Source organism: Tasmannia lanceolata, unplaced genomic scaffold (genome assembly GCF_043159265.1).
Source record: "Tasmannia lanceolata isolate RefF3 unplaced genomic scaffold, GAP_Taslan_0.1 ptg000011l, whole genome shotgun sequence".
Classification (NCBI taxonomy): Eukaryota; Viridiplantae; Streptophyta; class Magnoliopsida; order Canellales; family Winteraceae; genus Tasmannia; species Tasmannia lanceolata.
The window spans coordinates 3218643-3241266 of record NW_027518688.1 but is presented as its reverse complement, the minus strand read 5'-3'; the positions used below and the strand labels follow the sequence as shown (position 1 = coordinate 3241266).

Below are 22624 nucleotides of genomic sequence, written 5' to 3'. Positions count from 1 at the left end.
GGCCTGTCACAAAATGTCTTTAGCGCCCCACAAACAATCTTCATCTTCAGTGACTTTCAATCTGGTTGGGTGGGATGATGACGGGATTGAGAAAGAGGGGTGACTGGATCTTCACATCAATCATCTCATCAATCAAATCAATATAGTTTTTCAAATAAGAAGAAAAAAAAAGAGGCTTACCGAAACTGGTAATGTGATGTTTAGGTTACCGACCGATGGTCTGGATTTGAGCCTTCCCCGATCAAGCAAAAAGCATGCTGATAGTATCCAAGTGAATCCTTCGCCCTCTCGATTTAGTCGTTCCTTCCGTTCGGTCCGTCGGCCCTCACTGCACTCGGCCTTATCTCTTAAAGGCCCAGCTTCCAAACTCAACTTACGTGAGAGGGGCTAGCGCCATAAACGCCCTTATTAAGCTTAGAGAAATGTTGATTTGCTGATGATGGCGTCCGGATCCGGGTCTGCGATCGCGCGGTCGGTAGAGGGCCTCCGCGGGGTCTGCAATCACAAACAAAAGGGGGTCAGGGGGTCCGGGGTGGGTCCCGGACGACCACTTCGACACCCAAGTCAGATCCTTCGACCAGTCAATATAAAGAACAGCTAGAAAGGGAGGGGGTTTTGACCAGGGTTACCAGGGCCGGTGCGCGGGGACATTTCTGGGTGCATAAATGAGTGAGTCGGAGGGGACTAGCAGGGAGGGCAGGATGGGCAGGATGGGATTCCTGGCCTCCTCTGTTGTTGCCTCGCCTCTTTTTCCGGTATTGCTGGGTGGAGGATGGGTGAATTCCCTGCTTTCGGGGGCAAAAGGAAAAAGGGTCCTCCCTCTTCTTCCTTTCCCTCCCCTTTTAAAGGGAGGTGTGCGGCCCTTTTCATCATTATGGAGGGAAAAACTTCCTTTGCAGGATTGGGACGTCCCTCTACCTCGCCGGCGCGCGTGGCTTTGGCGGCCATTTCCTTCCCTAATTTGTGATGATGAGGCCTGGGTGGTGAGAGGGCGACATGTGTCATGAATGTGTGGTCTTTGCCGTTTTCCAACACCCTTCTTCATGATGGTTGGGCTCTGCTCGTGCATGGATGACACGTGGCGATATCTGGGATCGTAGCCGTATTTGTGCCCCATCTTAACTCCCCCTTACTCCTTTGGTCCATTGAATGGGCCAAAGGAGTAACGTTTTGTTCGAGCTAAGTCATGATGAGGATATTTACGAGGGCTCCGGGGTGCGAGGAGACGTGCCGTTTTATCCGGCGGCTGTCCTTGGGAAGCGGCAGCGTCGTTAGGAAGGCTGCGTTGTCTCGAGGCACCAGGATTTCTTTCCCGAGTTTAAAAGAGGGGAATTACCCTGGTGTCTTTTTGTGGCTCTTCGTCGCTCTTCTTCTTTCCTTTGCGGTAGGGGTTCTTTTCGTATATTTTCCAGCAACATGTCTGGCTCTTCTTCACGAGTTAGGGGCAAGGCCTGTTTCCTCCAGGAGTCGTCGAGCGACCCTGACTTGTCCTCCGATCCGGGGGAGGATCTCGTGGCTCGTCGGAAGAAGGTTAAGAGGGGCCCGGGCGCTTCGTCGGGCTCCCCCCCCCTTCGCCTTTCTTCCCTGCCTAGGAAGGACAGATTGTCCAGGTCCCGCGTTGCCCGGGGGTGGTCGTTTTTCTCTCGAGCCTATCGTCAGGGAACGGAACTACGTGGGCGTGTTTCGAAGATGGGTCAGGAGATCGAGGACTTGAAGCGGGAGAACGAGGTTCTACAGAAGAAAGTTCATCTTCTCAACGAGCAGCTGTTGGAATATGAGGTGGACCCCCTGCTGGAGACCTCTTGGGAGGAGGGGAACTCCTCTGGGGAGGAGTCGTTCTCCGATTAAGCTTTGGCTTTCTATGTTTTCCTGCGTGTCTATCCCCTTCTCTGGCGGGGATTTCTGAGGCCTGCGTGCCCTGTGCTGTTTTTTGGTTTCCCTTTATTTTTGTAGGCCTATGGGCCAGGAGGATGTTAATGGGTAGTTTATGTGTATTTGGGCCATATCTCTTAATGTTGTTCTTGGCTTGTGATGGAGAATCTCTGTGTTTGCAAGGATTTGCGATGCTCCGACCCTTCCAGGCGCTCTCTTTTTTTTTTTCTTTTTTTTTTTTTTTTTTTGGGGGGGGGGGGCCCGAACCTGCGTGGGGTCGGGATAGCGAGGCGTGTCGAATTCGTATGATCTTGCCCTTTACCCTCTACTTCCTTTATGAAGGTTAGGCTTTATGTAGATCTGGGGGCGACACGTGGCGTGCTTCGGTGATAGCGCCGTCTTTGCATGTTATCGTGATATGACCTTTAGTCCATTGATTGGCCTCGGGGAGCGGGCCCGTTGGCATAGTTAAAGGGTAATGTGGTGAAGGCGTTTATGGGAGCATTGGGGTGCGAGCGGATATTCTGCTCCGTCCGGAGGCTCCTTCCCGAGGCGCCGCTTGGTTGTTCAGTAGGAAACGGACACGCGGGTAGTAAGTGCTTCATTTTTTCACACCGGGGTTTCCTATAAGGGTTCTATAAGGGGTGAGCTTTCCTGAAGTCAGGAATATCGCCCTTTGTTTCTTCTTTGCCTTTTTGATTTCTTCCGGCCTTTCTTCAGGCTTGTCCGAGATGTCGTCGCCTTTCCAGGGTCCCTTTGCGGGCGGCGATCGTAGGTCTGATCGCGACGGGAGTCGTCCGAATAACCCCGAGGCAAATTCTGGCGGGCTGGGGCCTCAGCGAGGGGTTCCGGAGGGGGACGTGGATCATCCTCCTCCCCTGCACGAGAGGGAGTCTCATGAAGCGTTTATTCACCGCAACCGTTCCTTCTTTTCCTGCGTCCATCGTAGGGGAATGGAGGTTTTTAGCCGGATGAGGGACATGGATCGGGAGATTGCTGCTTTGCGCGCGGAGAACGATCTGCTGAGGAACCGGGTGTGTTGGTTAAATGACCAGGCCCGTTTGGCTGGGAATCGGCGTTGGGGAAGCTCTTCGGACGGGGAACAGAGTGATAGGGAGATTTCTGATGCGGAAAACTCTTTCAGCGGCCAGTCCCTTTGAGCTGATTGCGGTGGGAGTTCGGAATATTTGGAGGAAGCCTCTTGTCTTTGCGCTTTCTTTTTTTTTGTCTTAGGGATCTTGGGGGCTTCGGGTCTGCGTGCCTATTGTCCTTACTCCCCTTTTTGTAGGCCTTTGGGCCAGGAGGAAGTGGTTTATGAATGGTGCCTTTCTTTTTCCTGTTTCTGATGTGTGTTTTCTCCTTACGTGTTTGCTTTTCTTTTGCATGCTTGCTTTCTTGCGCATTTCTGAGCCCTTGTCGCTGCGTTCGATATTTTCGGCCCGGTGGTATTTTGAATGGGGTATCTAGTCGTACCTTTATGACGGGTTCCGAGCTCTTTGCCATCGAATGTGGTTTTTCTTCTTTTTTTTCATCTTGTGGAGGTGTATGTCGGGCCCTTGTGACGGGGTCAGAGCCCTTTGTTTATGAACGCAGTTTTGTCCATCTGGTGGAGGTGTATGGATGGCTTGCTGGGGAAGTTATGTCGTGGGTAGGGGTAGAGACGTCCTTTCCGTATGGCGCTTCGACTTATGGCGGTTCCCTTGGGTTTCTCAATCGGCGCCACGTGTGCGCGTCCCATCGACTTAGAAAGGGCGGGAGATCGAACGACAGATGTCAAAACCCTAGCCCTTTTTAAAGCCTTTTTGGGGATTTCATTTTTTACTTTATTCCTTCGTCTTCCTCGATTAGAACGGATTTTTCTCTGCGGCGATTCTTCTGCGTGTTGCTTGTCGTCCACGCTTCGTTCGGTGAGTTCTGTGTCTTTGTTTCATAGCTTACGATGTCTGTTGCGACTGTGCCTCAGAGCCCCTCTTCCGCGTCGGTAGAGGTGGTGGAGAGGGCTCCGGTGAGAAAGAGGAGGCGGTTGTCTGTAGAGGGCGGGAGCGGCGTCGCTGAAGATGTGCGGCAGCCCACGGAGTTGAGGGATAGTTCCGGGACCTCCGGGTCGTCGGTGGGGGCCGCTGCTTCGGAATCTCCGGCTCGAGTTTCTTATGCTCGTGGGGCGGAGATTGGGGACATTCGGCCTGGCGCCGTTATTCGTCCCGGCCGGGTGGCGTGTTTCAGGAATACTTTGGAAAAAGGGGCGGCGGAGAAAATTAGGAGGGAGTTCCATATCCCCGACGATTATGGGATTAGAGTCCCCTCCTTTGTAGAAGGGGTGTGTGGGGGTACCACGGAGGAAGAGGTAGCTTTCTACGTGGAAGCTTTCCGGGCGGGGGTTAGGTTCTCGCTCTTGGACATTATAATAGAGGCCCTCGAGTTTTACCAAGTGGCTCCTTCCCAACTGGCGCCTAATAGTTGGCGCACACTCCTAGCCTTTGTGGCCAAGGCGGGTCTTCATAAGGTTCAGCCCACCCTTCCGCTGCTCCGGGCCTGCGTTGCCCTTAGTCCGTTGGTGAAGGGGGAGGACAGCTGGCTTTATCTGACCCAGCGTCCTCAGGTGAAGATTGCAGCGAACTTGCCTTCGTCCATCAAGAAGTGGAAGGAGGAGTATGTGTTCGTTACCCCTCCATCGGACGCTGGCTGGGATTTTCCTCGTTCTTGGAGGCGCTCCGTTGAGTGGCGGAGGAAGTCCCTTCCCGACGAGTCTGACTACAGCAAGTTTGACTTGGGGAAGCTCGCCTCTGGGGAGGCTATTGACGTCTCCGAGTTTAGGTGGGAGAGGAGCCTGAAGAGGTTTGGCTTGGTGGGAGCTGTGGAGAGGAGGGTCCGTTGCACGGGCGAGGGAACGGGGGAGAGTTCAGCCAGCTATCGTGGTGAGCCCCTCCCCTCTTCCTCTCTCTTTTTTATTTTTTTTGTTTTTCCTTTGCTTTGAGCGATTGTTATTTTCTTGTTTTTGGCAGGAGAGATGTCTTCTTCTGGTGACGTTGGTAAGGGGAAGGAGGTTGCGGCGGTGACAACGGGCTTGTCGAGCCGTAAGAAAATTCCTTCTGACTTTATGGCCGCGGCCAGGCTAGGTCGGTCGCAAGCGAGGCTCGCAACATCTATGCCTTCCAGCCCCTCTGGTCGAGCGGTTGGAGAGAAGGGGCCGGTTAGTTCCTCACCCCCGGGGTCTGAGCATCCTGCCAAGAGGGTCACCGGCCGCGTGGCGTGTCCTTCAATCTTTGAGGAGGACGTGCCAAGTCGGATGGAGGGGGCGGTAATGACCAAGCTTCTTCTGGAGCGGGCGGAGCTTCCCCCGCAGAGTTTCCAGATGCGAGGGGAACTGTTTAAGCCTGGCTGGAGGATTGGTGTTGAGGACAGCGTTCTTGCGAATCCCCGGGTTGGGGTGGAGCTAGGGGTGACAACTGCCCTTGTGACGAGGCTGAGCTGAAAGGCTACGATCGTAGGGCCCTGGGGGCTCAGTATTTTCAATCAACTTCCTGCGTAAGTAATGGGTGGCCGGTTTTCTGATGGTATTTTTCTCTCCTCGCTGTTTTCGAGATTGCATGTTGGAAGTTTTCTGATAACTTGCCTTTTGCAGTCCCAAAGTTATGCCAGGAGGATGGTGCAGTGCCTTCTTGAGGATGAGGCTGAGATAAGTGTTGCGGGGGAGTTAAACCGGCAGTTACGCGAGGAATTGGACAGAGCCCGGGCGGAGAGAGCGACCTTTGATGACACTGTTGCTCAACTCCGGGAAGATCTCCGGGTAACTGTGGAGGGGAGGAGCCGTGCGTCGGACAAATTGGCGCTGGCTCGGCGAACTCATGCCCGGGAATTGGCGAAGGCACGGGAGGAATGGCGCGACTCTGCGGAGTTTTTTAAGGCTGCGGCTGCGTTCAGCGTGGATATTGAGATTGATGCGTTTGCAGAATGCCGGCGGCGCGTTCAAGAGGTCGATCCCTCCTTCCCTCTCGATAAAGTGATGCATGAGTCTGAGGTCGATCCTTTGCCGGCACCGGCGGAAGTGGTGGAGCCGGTAGGAGAGGAGGTGGCCGCCCCGGTGGATCGCGTAGTTGCCGAGACTTCCGAGGGGGCCCAGTGATGTTGTGAAGGCCTCGGGGGGCTTGCTCTTTTCTTTTAATGTTCCTGGTTATTTGGTCTGTAATAACTTTTTGAACTACCTATTTTTTTGTTTGGTATGTAACCGTATTGACATCTCTGCATATATACGACGCGCCGCGAGGTTTTCGAGTTCTTGCTGTTGGTCCTCAGGCCTTTGCGAATTTTGTTGGTGAGGGTATTCTTAGTGCACCCCGTAGGGCGTCTGTTTATGGGAGGACTATCTTCCCCTCGAATGATCAGTTCGGGGTTAATGGGTCCCGCCTGCCCTTAAAGGGGGAGGTCTTTTTTTCTCATGGGGAGCGTTTTAGGGTATTCTCGAGGGGATCGGCCCCGATGTTACCTCTGTCTCACTCCCTATTTTCTTTCGGGTCCCTCATTTATCGTGGGCCGGAAAGTGGAGATGTACGCTGCTTTTGTAGAAGTGCTTTTCCATTAATTTGTTGACAACAATACATCTTTGCTTCTAGAACACAAAAAGGAAACCAAAACACTTGTCATATTTTTAAAAGAAAGGCACGGAACTTACCCTGTCGCTTTACTGATAGAACTTTCGGAGGTTGTCCATGCTCCAACTGCGAGGGACCGGGGTCCCATCGAGGCGTTCTAGTTGGTAGGCCCCGGGTCGAAGTGCTCGAACGACTTTGTACGGTCATTCCCATTTGGGTGCGAGCTTACCCGTGTTGCGGGGGTCTGATACCTCTGCACGCCGTAGCACCAGATCTCCGGGTTTTACCGAACGCTTTTTTACCCGGGCGTTGTAGTATCGTGCCACCTTTTGCTGGTAGGTGGCGGTTCGGAAGAGGGCTTGCTCTCTTTTCTCGAGCACGAGATCGAGGTTGTTCCGGAGGAGTTCGGAATTTCCCTGCTCGTCGTAATTCGCGGTGCGGAAGCTGGGGAGGCCAATTTCTAGCGGAATGACCGCTTCGGTCCCAAAGGTTAAGCTAAAAGGGGATTCTCCAGTTGCGGTCCGTGGTGTTGTTCGATAGGCCCAGAGGACGCTAGGGAGTGCGTCCAGCCAGTTTTTTCCGGCTTCTCCCAATCTCTTCTTGAGACTTTGTAGCAAAATCCTGTTGGTTACCTCGACCTGCCCGTTGGCCTGCGGGTGTGCTACGGAGGCGAAACGGTGTTCGATGCTTAGGCTATCACAGAATCTGCCAAATTCGGCGCTTGCGAACTGGGGACCGTTGTCTGTTACAAGGGTCTTTGGAATGCCGAAACGGCAAACGACGTCGTGATAGAAGAACTTCTCCGTCGCTTTGGAATTGGGTTTCACCACGGCTTTGACCTCAACCCACTTGGTGAAGTAGTCGATGGCGACGTATAACATTGTATGCCCCCCGGGGGCCTTGGGGAATGGTCTGAGTAGATCCATGCCCCACATGGCGAAAGGCAGGGGTCCTGCTATCGCGGTGTACGGTGTAGCCGGTTGGTGGGGGGTGGTTGCGTACCTTTGGCAGGGGCTGCATTTTTTGACGAATTCCTTGGCTTCCCTAAGGACCGTGGGCCAGAAGTAGCCGTGCCTTACGATTTTCTGGGCTAGGGTCCTGCCGCCTCCATGGTCTCCGCAGATCCCTTCATGTACTTCTCGTAGCGCGTAGTCTGATTCGGAGGGTACCAGGCATCGGAGGTACGGCCATGTGTATGACCGTTTGTAGAGCCTGGGCCCGTGGACCACGTAATGGGCGGCTCTTGCGGTTAGGCGCCGGGCTTCCAGCTTATCTGCGGGTAGTATACCGTCTTTCAGGTATCGTATGATGGAGTCCATCCAGTTTGGCCCCGGTGGAATCTCCAGAACTTGTATCTCGTCGATGCTGGGGTGGGGCAGGATTTCTGTGAGCACGGTGCCGAAGTCATGGGTCTCTTCGGCGGCCATTCTTGATAATGCATCCGCTCGGTTGTTCATGTCTCGCGGCACCTGGAGGATCTCTACCTCTCCCATCCCCTGCAGTTTCTCTTTTACCTTGTGGAGGTATTTTTTCATTCTGAAGCCCTTGGCTTCGTATATTCCGTTTACTTGGTTAACGACAAGCTGTGAGTCGCTATAGACTTTCAACTTGCCCGCGCCGAGCTCCGCGGCTAGACTTAGTCCTGCTAGTAAGGCTTCGTACTCGGCCTCGTTATTGAAGGCTTTGAAATCCAACCTGAGGGCATATTCCAGTGTGAACTCTTCTGGGCCGTGGAGGACCACTCCCGCTCCGTGTCCTTTATTGCCGGCGGAGCCATCAACGTGCAGGATCCAAGGGGTTTCGTTGTTCTGTTCCGAGGGGTCCTGCATCCCGTTGTCGCAAACCGTGTGCGCGGTGGGGCCCTCGCTGCTCCCCATTGTTGCCGGTTCTTCGGCCGGGGCCGTGAATTCCACTATAAAGTCAGCGAGGGCTTGAGATTTGATAGCCGGCCTTGGGCGGACTTGTATGTCGAACTCGCCCAGCTCGACGGCCCAACTTACCATCCTACCCGAGGTCTCTGGTTTTTGGAGAATCTTCCTGAGGGGCTGGTCAGTTAGCAGGATTATGGGGTGGGCCTGGAAGTAGGGGCGGAGCTTTCGAGCGGCACTGACGACTGCGAGGGCGAATTTCTCTATGTTCGAGTATCGGATTTCTGCACCGTGGAGAGTCTTGCTCACGTAGTACACAGGGTGTTCCTTTTTCTTGCTTTGTTTGGCCAACACCGCGCTTACTGCCGTGGGGCTGACGGCCAGATATAAAAATAGCTCTTCCCCCGGCTCGAGTTTGGCGAGTACGGGCGGTGTCTGGAGGTATTGCTTCAGAGAGTCGAAGGCCTCTTGGCAGGCCGGGGTCCATTCGAATTCCCGTATGTTTTTTAATTGTTTGAAGAAGGGTTGGCACTTCTCTGCTGATTTGGGCATGAATCGGCCGAGGGCCGTGATCCGTCCCGCGAGCCTCTGTACTTCTACCGCTGTCGTCGGGGGTTCCATGTCTAGGACGGCCTGGATTTTTTCTGGGTTGGCCTCGATCCCTCTTTGGCTGACCATGAACCCCAAGAATTTCCCGGAAGTTACCCCAAAGGCGCATTTCGCGGGGTTCAGCTTCATTCGGGCTCGTCGTAAGGTGTCGAAAGTTTCCTGAAGGTCGGAGATGTGTCTGGCGTCTTCCAGGCTTTTTACCAGCATATCGTCGACATACACCTCTACGTTCCTTCCAATTTGCGTTTGGAATAGCTTATTCACGAGCCGTTGGTAGGTGGCGCCTGCGTTTTTTAACCCGAAGGGCATGACAGTGTAGCAGTAGACGCCCTGATCGGTGATAAACGCTGTTTTCGGGATGTCTGGCTCGTGCATTTTGATCTGATTGTAGCCTGAGAACGCGTCTAAGAAGGTGAGAAGTTCGTGTCCGGAGGTGGCGTCGATGAGTTGGTCAATGCGCGGGAGGGGATAGGGGTCTTTTGGGCAGGCCCGGTTGAGGTCGGTGAAGTCTATACAGGCCCGCCATCCTCTGCTAGCTTTCTTGACCATCACGACATTTGACAGCCACTCGGGATACCGGATTTCCCTGACGAATCCGGCTTGTAGCAGTTTTTCCACTTCGGCCTTTATATGAGTTTGGCGCTCTACTGCGAAGTTCCTCTTTTTCTGCCGGACGGGTTTAAGGGCGGGGTTCACATTCAACTTGTGGACGGCCATTTCCTTGGGTATCCCGGGCATGTCCTTAGCGGACCATGCGAACATGTCTTTGTTTATTCTGAGGAAGTTGATCATCTGGTCTCGCAGGGGGCCTGTTAACATGGAACTTATCCGGACTTGTCTCTCCGGCTGATCTTGGGTCAGGGGGATGGAGTCTAGCTCCTCGGCGGGCTCTCCTCTGATTGCGCGAGCCCGCTGCCGAGGGTCTTCACTGCCGATTGTGAAGTTTTCGGCCGGGGCGTTAGTTCCTCTCAGGCTTGCCGCGTAGCACTGGCGTGCTATCATTTGCTGTCCCTTGACCTCTCCTACTCCGTCCGGAGTGGGGAATTTCATCTTGAGATGGGGGGTGGAGACTACGGCTCCCAAGTCTCTGAGAGCAGGGCGCCCAATGATGGCGCTGTAGGTGAACGGTATGTCTACGACCAGGAAGGTGGTCAGGATGGTTTTCTGCAAGGGGTACGCCCCGAAAGTCACGGGCAAGTCGATCTTGCCGTCTACCTGTACGGATGTCCCGGAGAAGCCGTAGATGGAGTATTCCGCGGGTCCCAGCCTTTCCCTGCCCAGTTTCATTTCTTCGAAAGTTTCGAGGTGTAGCACATTGACGGAGCTTCCTGTGTCCACCAAGATTTTTCCTATATCGAAGTTGGCGACGACTAGCCTGATGACCAGTGCATCGTCATGCGGGACTTGTAGCCCGTCGAGGTCTTTGTTGGAAAAAGTGATGATCTGGTTTTCATGGGGCGGATTTGTTCGGGCCTTCTTGGAAGGTATGTCCATAGAGAATACCCGTTCCGCGTATGCCCGCCGACCGGCTGTTGTCGGTCCTCCCGCCGCGGGCCCGCCTGCGATGATATTGATTTTTCCTATGATGGTAGGCGGTTGCTCGCGAGCCTGTGGCTGTTCGGGGGGCTCGCCTTTTCGGGGGCGCTGGTGGCGGCTCGTGTCGTGTCTGCTGCGGGATCGGCGTCGGCTTCGTGAGTGATGCCTACCGGGGGATCGGTGTCGGCTTGTGGACCGGCGGCGGTTTGGTGACCGATGCCTTCCTTTGGGTTCGTCGGGCGGGCGCTGGGCCTCGCATGGGCTTTTGTCAGGACTCCTGAGGTACTGGTTTAGGTGTCCTTCTTCGGCCAGCCTTTCCAGCTGGAGGCGGAGGTGGAAGCAGTGGTCAGTTTCGTGGCCGTGGTCCCCGTGGAATTCGCAGAATTTCCTGGCGGACCTCTTCTTTGGATCTGTGGCCATTTTCTTGGGGGGGGTCAGGAGACCCTGATCCCTAATAGCTGATAGAACGTGGGAGAGGGGGAACTTTAGCGGGGCGGTTCCCAGCCTTTCGAAACGGGGATAGGGTTACGGCCTGTCTTTCATCGGTTCGTGGCCTTATGGCCCTTCGGCCGTCGCTTTTTCTCTCGTCGGGGCCGGGCCGATTCTGTTCTCGAGCACAGGCTTCTTCTGCTCGGACGAACTTATCAGCCTTTGATTCAAGCTCCTGTAGGTCCCGCGGGGGCTTGAGGGTGAGGTGCAGCTTAAGATTCGGATCGGTGGTGGCATGCTTTAGTGTGGCGACTGCTATCTGGACGTCCATGTTGGAGAGTTGAGCCAATTCGGCGTTGAACTTCAACATGAAGTCTCTTAGGGTCTCGTTTCTGCCTTGGCGGAGGGCTAGGAGGGCGTCCGCAGGATCATGGCGGAGGCGGTTGTTGGCGAACCTCGTGCTGAACTTTCGCCCGAATTCGTGGAAGGATGCGATGGAGTCGGGCTCCAATCTCATGTACCAGTCGTTGGCGGTTTTTCTTAGTAGGGATGCAAAGGCTCTGCACATGAATCCATCCGACGCGCCTCGAAGCGTCATTACTCTCTTGAAAGTCTGGAGGAACTCGAGGGGGTCCGTGCTCCCGTCGTATAGACCGAAGCGGGAGAGGTCTATGCCTGCTTCTGCGGGGGTCTTTAAGACCTCTGAGGTGAACGGGGATGCCGTTTCCCTTTCCCACTCATCGAGGATGCCGTGGGCGTAGGGTTTTCTCATTTCTAGTTTTACCTCTCGGATTTGCCTTTGCAGGTCCGCTATTGGATCCAAGCTGGGCGGTTGTGCCGAGGTTGCAACTTCTTCTGCCCGAGCCAAGGGCGGTTCCCGGAGACGGGTATCTTGGACAGGGGGGGCGCGGCTGTTAGTAACCTGCCTCCCGCTGCCTCACTGGTGTCCCTCGGCTGCGTGGGGCAAGGGGCTATTTGTTGATGGGGACGGCGTTCTGCGAGTCGGCGCTCGCTTTCGCTGGGGATGTCGTTCCCCTGACTGTTCCTCGTTGCCTTCGTCGTAGGCTTCTGTCCGGTCCTGTGTCGTCCGGGGCTTTTCTGAAGCCGGAAGAGGCAAACGCTGGAGTAGTTCGTTGCGAAGTTCGTTGAACATCTCCATGGTGGGGACCATCTGCGGCATGCTAGAGGAGGGTCGGGGTCGGTCTGAAGGCGGTGAGTTTCGCTCTTGGGAGCTTGAGGAGCTGGCTTGTGCGCGCTGGGCCTGACTCCTGGTTATTACCCCTGTTTCTGGCTGTTGGGTGTGGTTTCTCATCGCCATAAGGCGTTCAGTTACTCGACGAATCCCACGGATGGCGCCAATATGATGGCGTCCGGATCCGGGTCTGCGATCGCGCGGTCGGTAGAGGGCCTCCGCGGGGTCTGCAATCACAAACAAAAGGGGGTCAGGGGGTCCGGGGTGGGTCCCGGACGACCACTTCGACACCCAAGTCAGATCCTTCGACCAGTCAATATAAAGAACAGCTAGAAAGGGAGGGGGTTTTGACCAGGGTTACCAGGGCCGGTGCGCGGGGACATTTCTGGGTGCATAAATGAGTGAGTCGGAGGGGACTAGCAGGGAGGGCAGGATGGGCAGGATGGGATTCCTGGCCTCCTCTGTTGTTGCCTCGCCTCTTTTTCCGGTATTGCTGGGTGGAGGATGGGTGAATTCCCTGCTTTCGGGGGCAAAAGGAAAAAGGGTCCTCTCTCTTCTTCCTTTCCCTCCCCTTTTAAAGGGAGGTGTGCGGCCCTTTTCATCATTATGGAGGGAAAAACTTCCTTTGCAGGATTGGGCCGTCCCTCTGCCTCGCCGGCGCGCGTGGCTTTGGCGGCCATTTCCTTCCCTAATTTGTGATGATGAGGCCTGGGTGGTGAGAGGGCGACATGTGTCATGAATGTGTGGTCTTTGCCGTTTTCCAACACCCTTCTTCATGATGGTTGGGCTCTGCTCGTGCATGGATGACACGTGGCGATATCTGGGAGCGTAGCCGTATTTGTGCCCCATCAGCTGAGATACTGGATGCTTACCGAAAGAGGGGAATTGCACGTAAGAAAAGGGATAATCTTCTTGGTGATTGGGGGATCGGATTTCTCTGTCTACTCCTCTACTCTTGTTCCAATGGAATGACTATATGTAACAAATACTATGATCCTTTCTGTCTCAGTTCTTTTGGGCATATTCCGTATTCGAGCAAAGCATGTTAGATTCTATTTCCCCCATTCTGTTGGTAATTCCACTGTGCTGTGGCCTATAGAATAAAGCAAGCAGAGACATATGGAACAACCATAATAAGAAGCAAGTTTTGTCCACCAGAAGAGGAATTTGTATCATTTCAAATTCATATTCTTATCTAGGAGAAGGAACGAGAAAAACTGAAATCTTCCCTTTCACTTGTTTATGGGTTTGATGCTGTGCTACCCCTCGAGATTAAAATCCCGTCGCTACTAGTGACGGTCCAATACGACATGACCCCTGATGATAATGCTAAGCTCCGTTTACAGGAGTTATAATCTCTAGACGAACGCAGACTCTTATCGAGGGTTGTGAGACCCCTCTCATATTCGACCCTGTAAATTGCCGATATAGGCTCGAAAGAATCGAAAAGAGGGCATATAGCCCGAGTCCTGAACCACTGGAATGGACAGACCGCAAGTCAACAAGTTCGAGATCGTTTCCAGTTTCCAGATGAAAGAGTTGCGACCGATTAAAGCGCAAGATTCAAGATAGAGGCCTATAAAGGCTTACTAGTAAAGGGACCGGTTGGAACGACTGACAGAAGAAAGAAAAGTGGTAAGGTGACTCTACTAAAGAAAGGAAAATACCAAAGGCCTTGGAATTGATGCCCTTCTCCTGGTGTTCCTGTAGCTCTTGAGCAGGGATAGATGTGAATACCACTCTCTTGTTAAGTCTGACTCTGGTTCCTTCTTCTGTTCCGTTTGGTAGCTGCTTATCGCTCGTACTCCCGGCCGTTGCTTGTTTTGTAAAAACACTGACTCTATAGGGTCGCGCGAGCCGCATCTATATTGCGCCACCCCCCTATATATTATATATTGTGTAAGTACCATTGCTTGTTGCCCCTTTATTAGTAAGAATGCTGGGAAAACACAAGCCTGCTCATGGCTAGATCGATCGGTTTCGGGTCAACAAAAGGAGTCCTTTACTAATATAGGGCTTAGCCTCAATGGCAGACAACTACTTATAAAACATGTCAACTCTGCTTATACCAATCACATGGCTATCATACTGCTGGCACCAATTGGTTTTAGGAAGGCCATCGGCAATCTCTGCCGTACTCGTTTCAGTTCAACATGTTCCTATCTTTCTGTTTGGATATGAAATCAGCCACCTGTTTGTTTTCCAATCTAAAGCTCCTATCTGTTCAGCAACAGTTCTAACTTAACTGTACTTCTTCATTGAGCTTTTTCCACCAGGTCAGCTCCAAAATTATCAGAAGTGTAGATATTCATCACCCAACAGAACTTTGTGAGGGATTTTAGCTTCTAGCCTGCATCACATGATCACCCCTTATAGGCATCCGAAAATTGAGAAAATCATAAAAGAGATCCTTGACTTGGGACATATCCATTTTGTCTGTAGCCCATTTCCAGCTTCAGTTGTTAAAGTAAAAAGAAAAAAGAAAAGAAAGATGGAATAATACAGGTAGCCCATTTACATCAAGATGGAATAATTCATGTGTATTGATTACAATTCCCTAAACAAGAAGACAATAAAGAAGGTACCCAATTCCTAGGGTTGATGATCTCATAGATGAGTTGCATGAAGCCATGTACATCTCCAAGACCGATTTAAGAACAATATTGTTGGAGTTAGTGCCCCAAAAACCAGTGTACTTTGCTAATTAGTTAAATAAAAGTTTCATTTCATGACATTTATGGGTGTTGTTTATAAATATGTGAGATGTGCTTATCATTGTTTTACACATATTTGTCCTTACGGAGAAAAGTAGCAAATCCCATGCTCAAGGATTCACAGATCCTAGGGAGTAAGGAGATATGGAATTCCGGTTCTTTATAGACCTTAAAGGTTCCTAGCTGGGGTCGAGATTGGACATCTCCTTCTGTACACAACTAGCACCAATCTTGTCTACATGCATGGAGTGGCTTATCTCAGTCACTTGGGTAGTAGACCCTAAGCAAGAAGAGTCGGTGCGACGATGGGATCGCACACTGAACAGGATCATATTAGGATAGCCTGTGGACAGGATATAGTAAGGCTTTTCCATCAGACATGACCCTTTACATGTCCTTCGACCTGAGGGATCATATTGATTAGTGGGCCCGTCTTTCTTTCTTGGTCTATCTAATAGTGGTTCTTTTGAGGATCACCTAAGGGTAGTACTGGTATGTTGGACAAACCTACGAAACTAATAGGGATACCCGACATGGAATTCTTTGCCCAAATTATTGAGAATCATCTACAGTTTTGATCAAAGCAGTAGGCCTATAAAATTACCCGGCCAGGTGGATTTGATAAAATGTTTGTCAAATGTTTTACAAAATATGCTTTGAAAAGATTTTAGCAAATGCATTTGCGGGCCCAAACTGCTTCACTGAAAGGCATACCAAGAGTGGGCCCAGGGGGTGATCTACGTCCACCCTCCGTAGGACCCAACTCGGTAGATGTGGAATTGGAGAAGGGACTTGCACATATTTGATGTGATTAGGGGTATAATGATTCGACGATTATCTTCAGGATTACGTCTCGATGGAGGCCACTGATCCAATACGATTGTAGTTTTGACTACGGAGCAAGATCTTAGTGGGGCCCACTATAGGGTTCTGCAGGATCGACTATTAAATCCCTGCAACGATCCCACTCACAACTTGATTGACCCATTGTAATCTATTAGATAGAGGTCCCACATTTGTTTGGTTGCACACACGGACTAGTTTCATGGCATTTGATGCAAAGGGAAGATTTGCACAATGCGAATGGTGTATTTGCACTATGGGATGCATTGGGAATATCAAATTGGTTAAGTATTAACCATAGGGATATTTTGGGAATTACATTAATATATCATGGAGCTTGGATCCTATTGGATAGGACATATTTGTAATTTGATTTAATTGGGAATTGAATTGGAAATTGCAAAGGATTTCAAATTGGATAGTGGAAACCCACATGGGACGAATTTGGGTGGGACCCATGAGTGTGCACCCCATATGGAGTGTCCATCTCAATTGTAGATTTAATGTTATGAACATTATCTTATTTCTAAAGTGTTAGATGGAAAATAAAGAAAGAAAAAGCTTGTACGAATGGAAAGAGAGAGATAGGGAATCTTTGACCAAAAGTTTTGGAAACAAAATTAATATAAAATGGAAACCCATGCGAGTTAGGAAATAAGCCACGTCCATTTTGGTTTGCCATATTTTTAGCTTATATGTCTCCATTGTTGACTTTTCAAACATTACTAGTTTCTAATCTTTCGCTACTATTGAAAGAACGCTTTGGGAATTGTAAAAAGCAGCAACACACAACATTATTTAAACCACAAGGGTGGACGAATTGGAGATTGCCCAAGCTACTGGAATTTATATTGACACCCGTAAATTCGTCACTCTCTCTCTCTCTCTCTCTCTCTCTCTCTCTCTCTCTCTCTCTCTCTCTCTCTCTCTCTCTCTCTCTCTCTCTCTCTCTCTCTCTCTGTGTGTTTCAACTAGTTTTGGGTTTTGAACTCAAAAGGCATTCAACAAGCAAAGCTCCATCATCTTAAAGGTGTTTTCCCACATACAAATTCTAATTTAGATTAGAATACAATCAAGGAAAATTGTTGTACTATCCCCTTTATGCAAAGCAAAGGATTCCATCGGATCAACTTGCGGGTTTGCGGCATTTGGAACGATCGTGAGTGTTCGAGGAGTGGATCACGCAGGTTCTTCTTCACAACAACTGAGGTAATTTATATTTTATATGTTTTATTTTGATCACCATCAGATCATCTAGACCCTAGGATTCCTGGGATACGGGCAAAATTGAAGAAAAAAATTTGTTCTATGCGATTTTATTCCGTTGTGCTTAGTGATTTTGCCTGGGGGTTACAACCCTTCTAACAGTTATCACCAAATCAAAATGAGGGGTGAAGACATGCATAAAACAACTTTTAGATCTCATTTTAGCCACTATGAATTTATGGTGATGCCTTTTGGATTGACAAATGTTGACATTTAATTTTGGGGTTTTCTTTTTTGCTTTTTTGAAAAAGATTTGAACCAATTATTATAGCATTAAGGTTAGCAGTCTCTAAACAAGTGCCAAATTGATGCTATTTCACATGTGAGATCACTTTGGCAGTAGGGCTTTGGGTCCACTAATTTTACCTTCCATTTTTAAACTATTTGGAAACTTTATAGCCTTTAGAAATCCTAAGCTAAGGATTTGGACAATACATTCTAATTTTAACTTGAAATGGACTTGATCTTCTTTTGAGATTCAACACTTCATCCATCTTGCATCTTGGATCTTTTTAAGGCATTTGCACTTGATTGATATTTCAGATTCTCCTTCTTGATCCAAGTTTCCTTGATTCCTTGAACAAATGGAATAAAAGATCTACAACTTACATAAGCAAAGCACATTAGCAACTCAAATCACTTGTGTTGGAAATCATCAAAACAAGATGGGTAATGGCTAAGGTAGAACCATTGGGCTTACAGCTGTTTATGACATTGATTTGAAGCGATTTCTTGCATCATTTCTAAATCTGCTCATTTTATTGAATGAAGAATATGTTTATTCCATGCTTAGTTCTTTGGGATAAGATCACTTTTCGCATGCAGTTTGTGATTTCTGTTGAGGGATATTATAAAATGGGATTTTGGATTCATTTTGCTGACTTTAATTTTTCATGCGGTATGGTGAGAGGGGAAAGTCTTGTAAACCCATTATGAAAATATCATGTCCCATCATGTACCTGTAAGTGAAGAGACTCACATTCTTTAATGCTCCCAAGTCCACCCAGGAAATCTGTACGATAGTCTTCAATACCATGAACAATGTCATGACAGTAAGATTTATAGTATATCATTAACCCAATGTCTTAGACTCTTAGTTGCGCCCTCAGTTGACAAGGAGGATGTTATCACTTTTTGCTCCTAAGTGGTTCATCTTGTTGATTTTTACGGCAATTTGTAGATATTGGCACCCCTTTGGTTCTTTTAATGAGTTTGGAAAATGGTGAGAGATCAAGTGCAAACCCTAGGTATGATCTGATACCATGATAAAAATAAAAAACGAGAGAAGGCTGAGAGAGAGAGGGAGTACGTAAGCGGTAAGTCACCTACTCACTCTCATGAGAGTTATATCTTTACAATTTACAATTATGATTAGTAGTCAATCAGGGGTAAAAAAAAGAAAACTGAAAAAAATTATAAAAACATTCTACCCTTTAACAGGAAAATAACAAACAACTGAATCTAATATATTCATGAGAAACTGCTCAATCCAATATAACTAGAACAATGGGATAACAAGATATTGCAACAGAGCCAAAACAGATATACCGCTCCTCATTATCTGAATCTGCTTTCAACTTTTGGATAATAACAAAAAAGAATAGATTTGAAGTTGTAAATCATTCAAAAAATAGATTTGAAGTTGCAACAACAATGAGAGCATATGAATCAATATCCACAGGTTTAGCATGGATTTTATCAGATTTGGGGACATATATCTTGTCTCATTAAAGGTTAGACATTGAAAGGGCCATACCTGGGTACCATTTTCGGGTCTTCCACAGGAAATCTCTCACCAACCGCTGGAAGAGGATAATAGTCTAGAGGAGAAGGTTCTGAGGGATTAATTTGTTTACTCAATATCTCCAGTTGCTCGTCAGTAAAAATCTTTTTAAGAACAGCTCCTCCAGTATTTGAGGCGCCTCCAACAAGCCACTTATCATCAAGGCGATGGCTATAAACACCAAATCGCGCATCATCAATTCGACAAGTGCTGAGGAGTTTGACAGCGAGTGTTGAACCCATAGATGTTACCTAAATAAAATCATAAAAACATCAGTTGGAACAGACTTGCAAAACCCTAATTCCCTTAATTTCTTGAGAAAAATAGACAAAGAAAGGTCCAGAGGAAACCTCACAGCTTTTCCAGGTTCTGTGGCACCTGCTGCAAGAAAAGCAGCTATACTATCGGTTGTTCCTGTGCAAACAATACAACCATTTGCAAAGCCTGCAGAAATATTTAGATAATTATTGAAAAATTATATCATTATTACTCATATTTTGGTGAAGAAGTAACCACCATATAGAAAAAATAAGCAATACCATCCAGCAAGATTATGTGCAAGACAAAGCAGTGAAAATATACAGAATTGTCTACCGTACTTCACGGTATGTTAGTCATATCTCAAGAGCCTCTTAAGTTAAAAAGGATCTTGAAAACCGCACTAGCAGGCTACACACTCCAGTATAATGAGAGATCTTGAACATTAATGGTACATATTTATCACACGAACTCAATTTAAAGTCCGGAATATAAATCTAGTTCCTTAGGAAGTTACAATTATTAATAGCATTCGATAGAGGTAAATAATTGTCAGCATCTCATAAAATCACCATTACTCATTTCAATAAATCCCATAATAATATATTTAGCAGTTTAAACCCAAATGTATAGGAATTCCTAAAATGTCACAGGCACTGTCACTGCTGTCCAGACTCCAGATACATCGGTTTAGCCATCTTAGTAGAATCAAGTCTATTTATCCCCTAGTATCATTCGTGTAAGTTTTAAGTGAAAGAAGAGTTTTTGGGAAGAATAGGCACCTTGAGGTGAGTAGGAGAGCTCACAGATAGCCTCCTTGAGGACTCCTTGACGGTGAAAGTGAGAATAGAAAGCCCCACCACCTTTGAAAGATGGGAAAGAACAAACAGACAGGGCATTTGTATACTTTTCATAAAAGAGAAAAGGATTCTTTTGATGATTTCACAGCCTTCTTTTAAGAAAAATGAAGAGCCATTGATTAATAATTCAAAAAAAAAAGTTGTTCTTCAAAATACAATTTGATTACACATAGTAGAAGAAATTGCATCTTCAATATGAGATCTACTCCCTGGCAACATGTATTCCCCAAAACCTAGATTATATAGAATCCTAAGTTTTATTAGTTTCTTTCATTTCAAATGGGAATTTTGTTTTTCTGTAATTTCACGTATGTTTGGTGTTGACAAATCCGTCGGACAAAATACGATCAGATTGTGTACAAAAGAAATGGAAAAGTAGAAATAAAAGCAAAGCACAAGATGAACACCAAGATTTACGTGGTCCGGCCAAGATGCATCCAAGGACGAGAACAAGATCTTTCACCATGAGAAAACAAAATACAAGGATCACAACGGTAATAACCTGCAAACCATAACCCTTTCCTTGTCCTCTCAACAAAGACCGTGTATGAGTAAAACCCAAGAAGAAGAAACCTGAGAGAACCAAGAAGAAACTCTCTCTTTTTCTTTCTCTCTAATCCCAAGAAGAAGAAACCTGAGAGAACAAAAAGAAACTCTCTCTCTCTCTCTCTCTCTCTCTCTCTCTCTCTCTCTCTCTCTCTCTCACACACACACACACACACACCTCTCAAGCCCAAGCCCTAGCAGCACTTTGTCTCCACACACTAAGTCATGCGTCTTTAGGAACCTTTATATCTAGGTTTTCCAAGAAACCTAAAAACTACACTTCTCATTTTGGTTTCCCACCTAAAACAGCAACTAGGTGAGTTGCATGGGAAACAAGGGAACTTTCCCAACAATCTCCACCTTGACTTACGTCTCAGCCACTTGAAGATTTTTCGATGATGTCGCTACTGCGTCGTCGCAAACCACCATTGGCCTTCTGAAGTGCCAGCTGCACACCATCGAATCATCCTAGTTCTAACTCCATCTAACTCGATTAACACGACCAATGCATATGCATGCAGAATCCACCATTGGACTTCAACCTATTCTGCATGCCTTGTGTTCAACTTCGTTTGAGAGCTTAGAAATTTCAGCGCTTCATGATCTGAGTATAGAATGAACTCTTCGAAAATGAGGTAATGTCGCCAATATCTCAAAGATTGAACCACCGCGTAGAATTCTTGAAATCCCAGTTTAGGGGGCAACGGGGGTAAATTGGGTTTTAAAAAATTTCTTGCTCTTTTAAGATGATTAATTAAAAATTAAAACAAGTAAACAAATAAGAGCACTTAAGCACAAGAGCAAGTTAGCATGCTAGCACAATAGAAGATAAAATCAAATGCACAAGATAAAGAATAGAAAAGAGAAAGAGTAAAGAGTGCACCGGGATTTTATAGTTGTTCGGTCCTTATATCCACGCTAAGGCCTACATCCACCCCACCAATATCTTTAGTGGCTTCACTAACCCAATCCTCTTAAGGGTTGGAATTAACCCGCTTCACAATTGAAGATGGCTCCGCGTCTCACCACTTGCCGTCGGAGAAGGCTACCGTGCCTCCCAACACTTGCCCGATGGGTCTGCATCTCCAAACACTCGCCAAATACAACAATTGATCCACCAAGAAAGAAGAAACAAAATGCCTTTGTAAGGCTACAATGGATTTGAAGATATACAAAAGAAATTCTAAGTCTAATCCTTCACATATGGTTCAAAAGAGGCTCAAAGGGGTTTCCCCACTCTAAATATGTTCAAGATAAGTTTTCGAGTGTTCTTGATATGTTTAACAGGGTTAGAGGCCTTTGCTAGGGAGCCCAAAACTAGCTGTTATTGGGCCCCCAACGGCTAGTACAGAGGCTACAGACGGAGCTTCGTGCTAGCCATTAGCCTTTTTTTTTTTCGGGCAGAACCCTCCACAGAGCTCCGTGAGACCCCACGGAGTTTCACGCAAGAAGCTTGTTTTGCGTACTCAACTTGTAAAATCCATCTCCCTCATTTCTTATCTGATTTCGACGTTCTTGTGCTCTACGGATATGCGAAGAAGGAGATCTATCTGTTAAAAATATTTAAAAAATAATTTGAAAATGTTTTGAACTGATTATGATAGGATTTTGTCCGATGGTCATTCAAGCAAGTGCCAAATTGATGCTTTTCACATATAGGCTCACTTTGGCACTTGGGCTATGGGTCCATGTGTTTTTACATCATCCTTTTATATTCTTTGGGACCTTATTAATACCTCCTTTGAGCCTCCAAAGATCCTATGTTAGGGATTGGACATTACATTCTAAATGACTTGAACTTTGAATGTCTTCAATCTTAATCTTATTTTCTTCAAGTCACCTTTATCCTTGGATCTTCTTGGCTTCCTTAGACCTTGATGATATTCCACTGATTCTCCAATGCCTAGATCCAAGATTCCTTGACTTTTATTCAAGTGTTCACGAAGTTTTGCAACTTTAAACATCAAACACATTAGTAACATAAATCACTTGTAATTGGAATCATCAAAACAGGATGGAAGAAGGCCATGGATTGAACCATTGGGCTTACAATTCTTTATCGTAAACAAAATACTTTTGTTTTGCTTCATTCAAATTTTTACTAAAGAAAGCCACGGGAAGTCCTTGTCTCAAAACCCCTCCAATACCAACGTCACAAGCTACTTCAAATAATTTGCAAAAATGTGCTTCTTGGCTCAAGACCCCTCCAATACCAACTTGTGAAGCATTACAAGATACGTCAAATAATTTGCAGAAATC

The 22624-nt window shown here is 47.9% G+C and overlaps 1 protein-coding gene across 4 annotated transcripts in view; it reads right to left on the bottom strand.

The window, feature by feature from the left end:
* Positions 1-22624, bottom strand: part of XK-1 (xylulose kinase-1) — a 69925-nt gene that overhangs the window by 34535 nt on the left and 12766 nt on the right. For all 4 annotated transcript variants that reach the window (XM_077390318.1, XM_077390317.1, XM_077390316.1 and 1 more), the window contains 2 exons: positions 19057-19145; positions 18675-18952 (listed from right to left, as the gene is read on the bottom strand). In XM_077390318.1, the coding sequence (XP_077246433.1) occupies positions 18675-18952; positions 19057-19145 (367 nt within the window). The remainder of the gene's footprint in view (positions 1-18674; positions 18953-19056; positions 19146-22624) is intronic.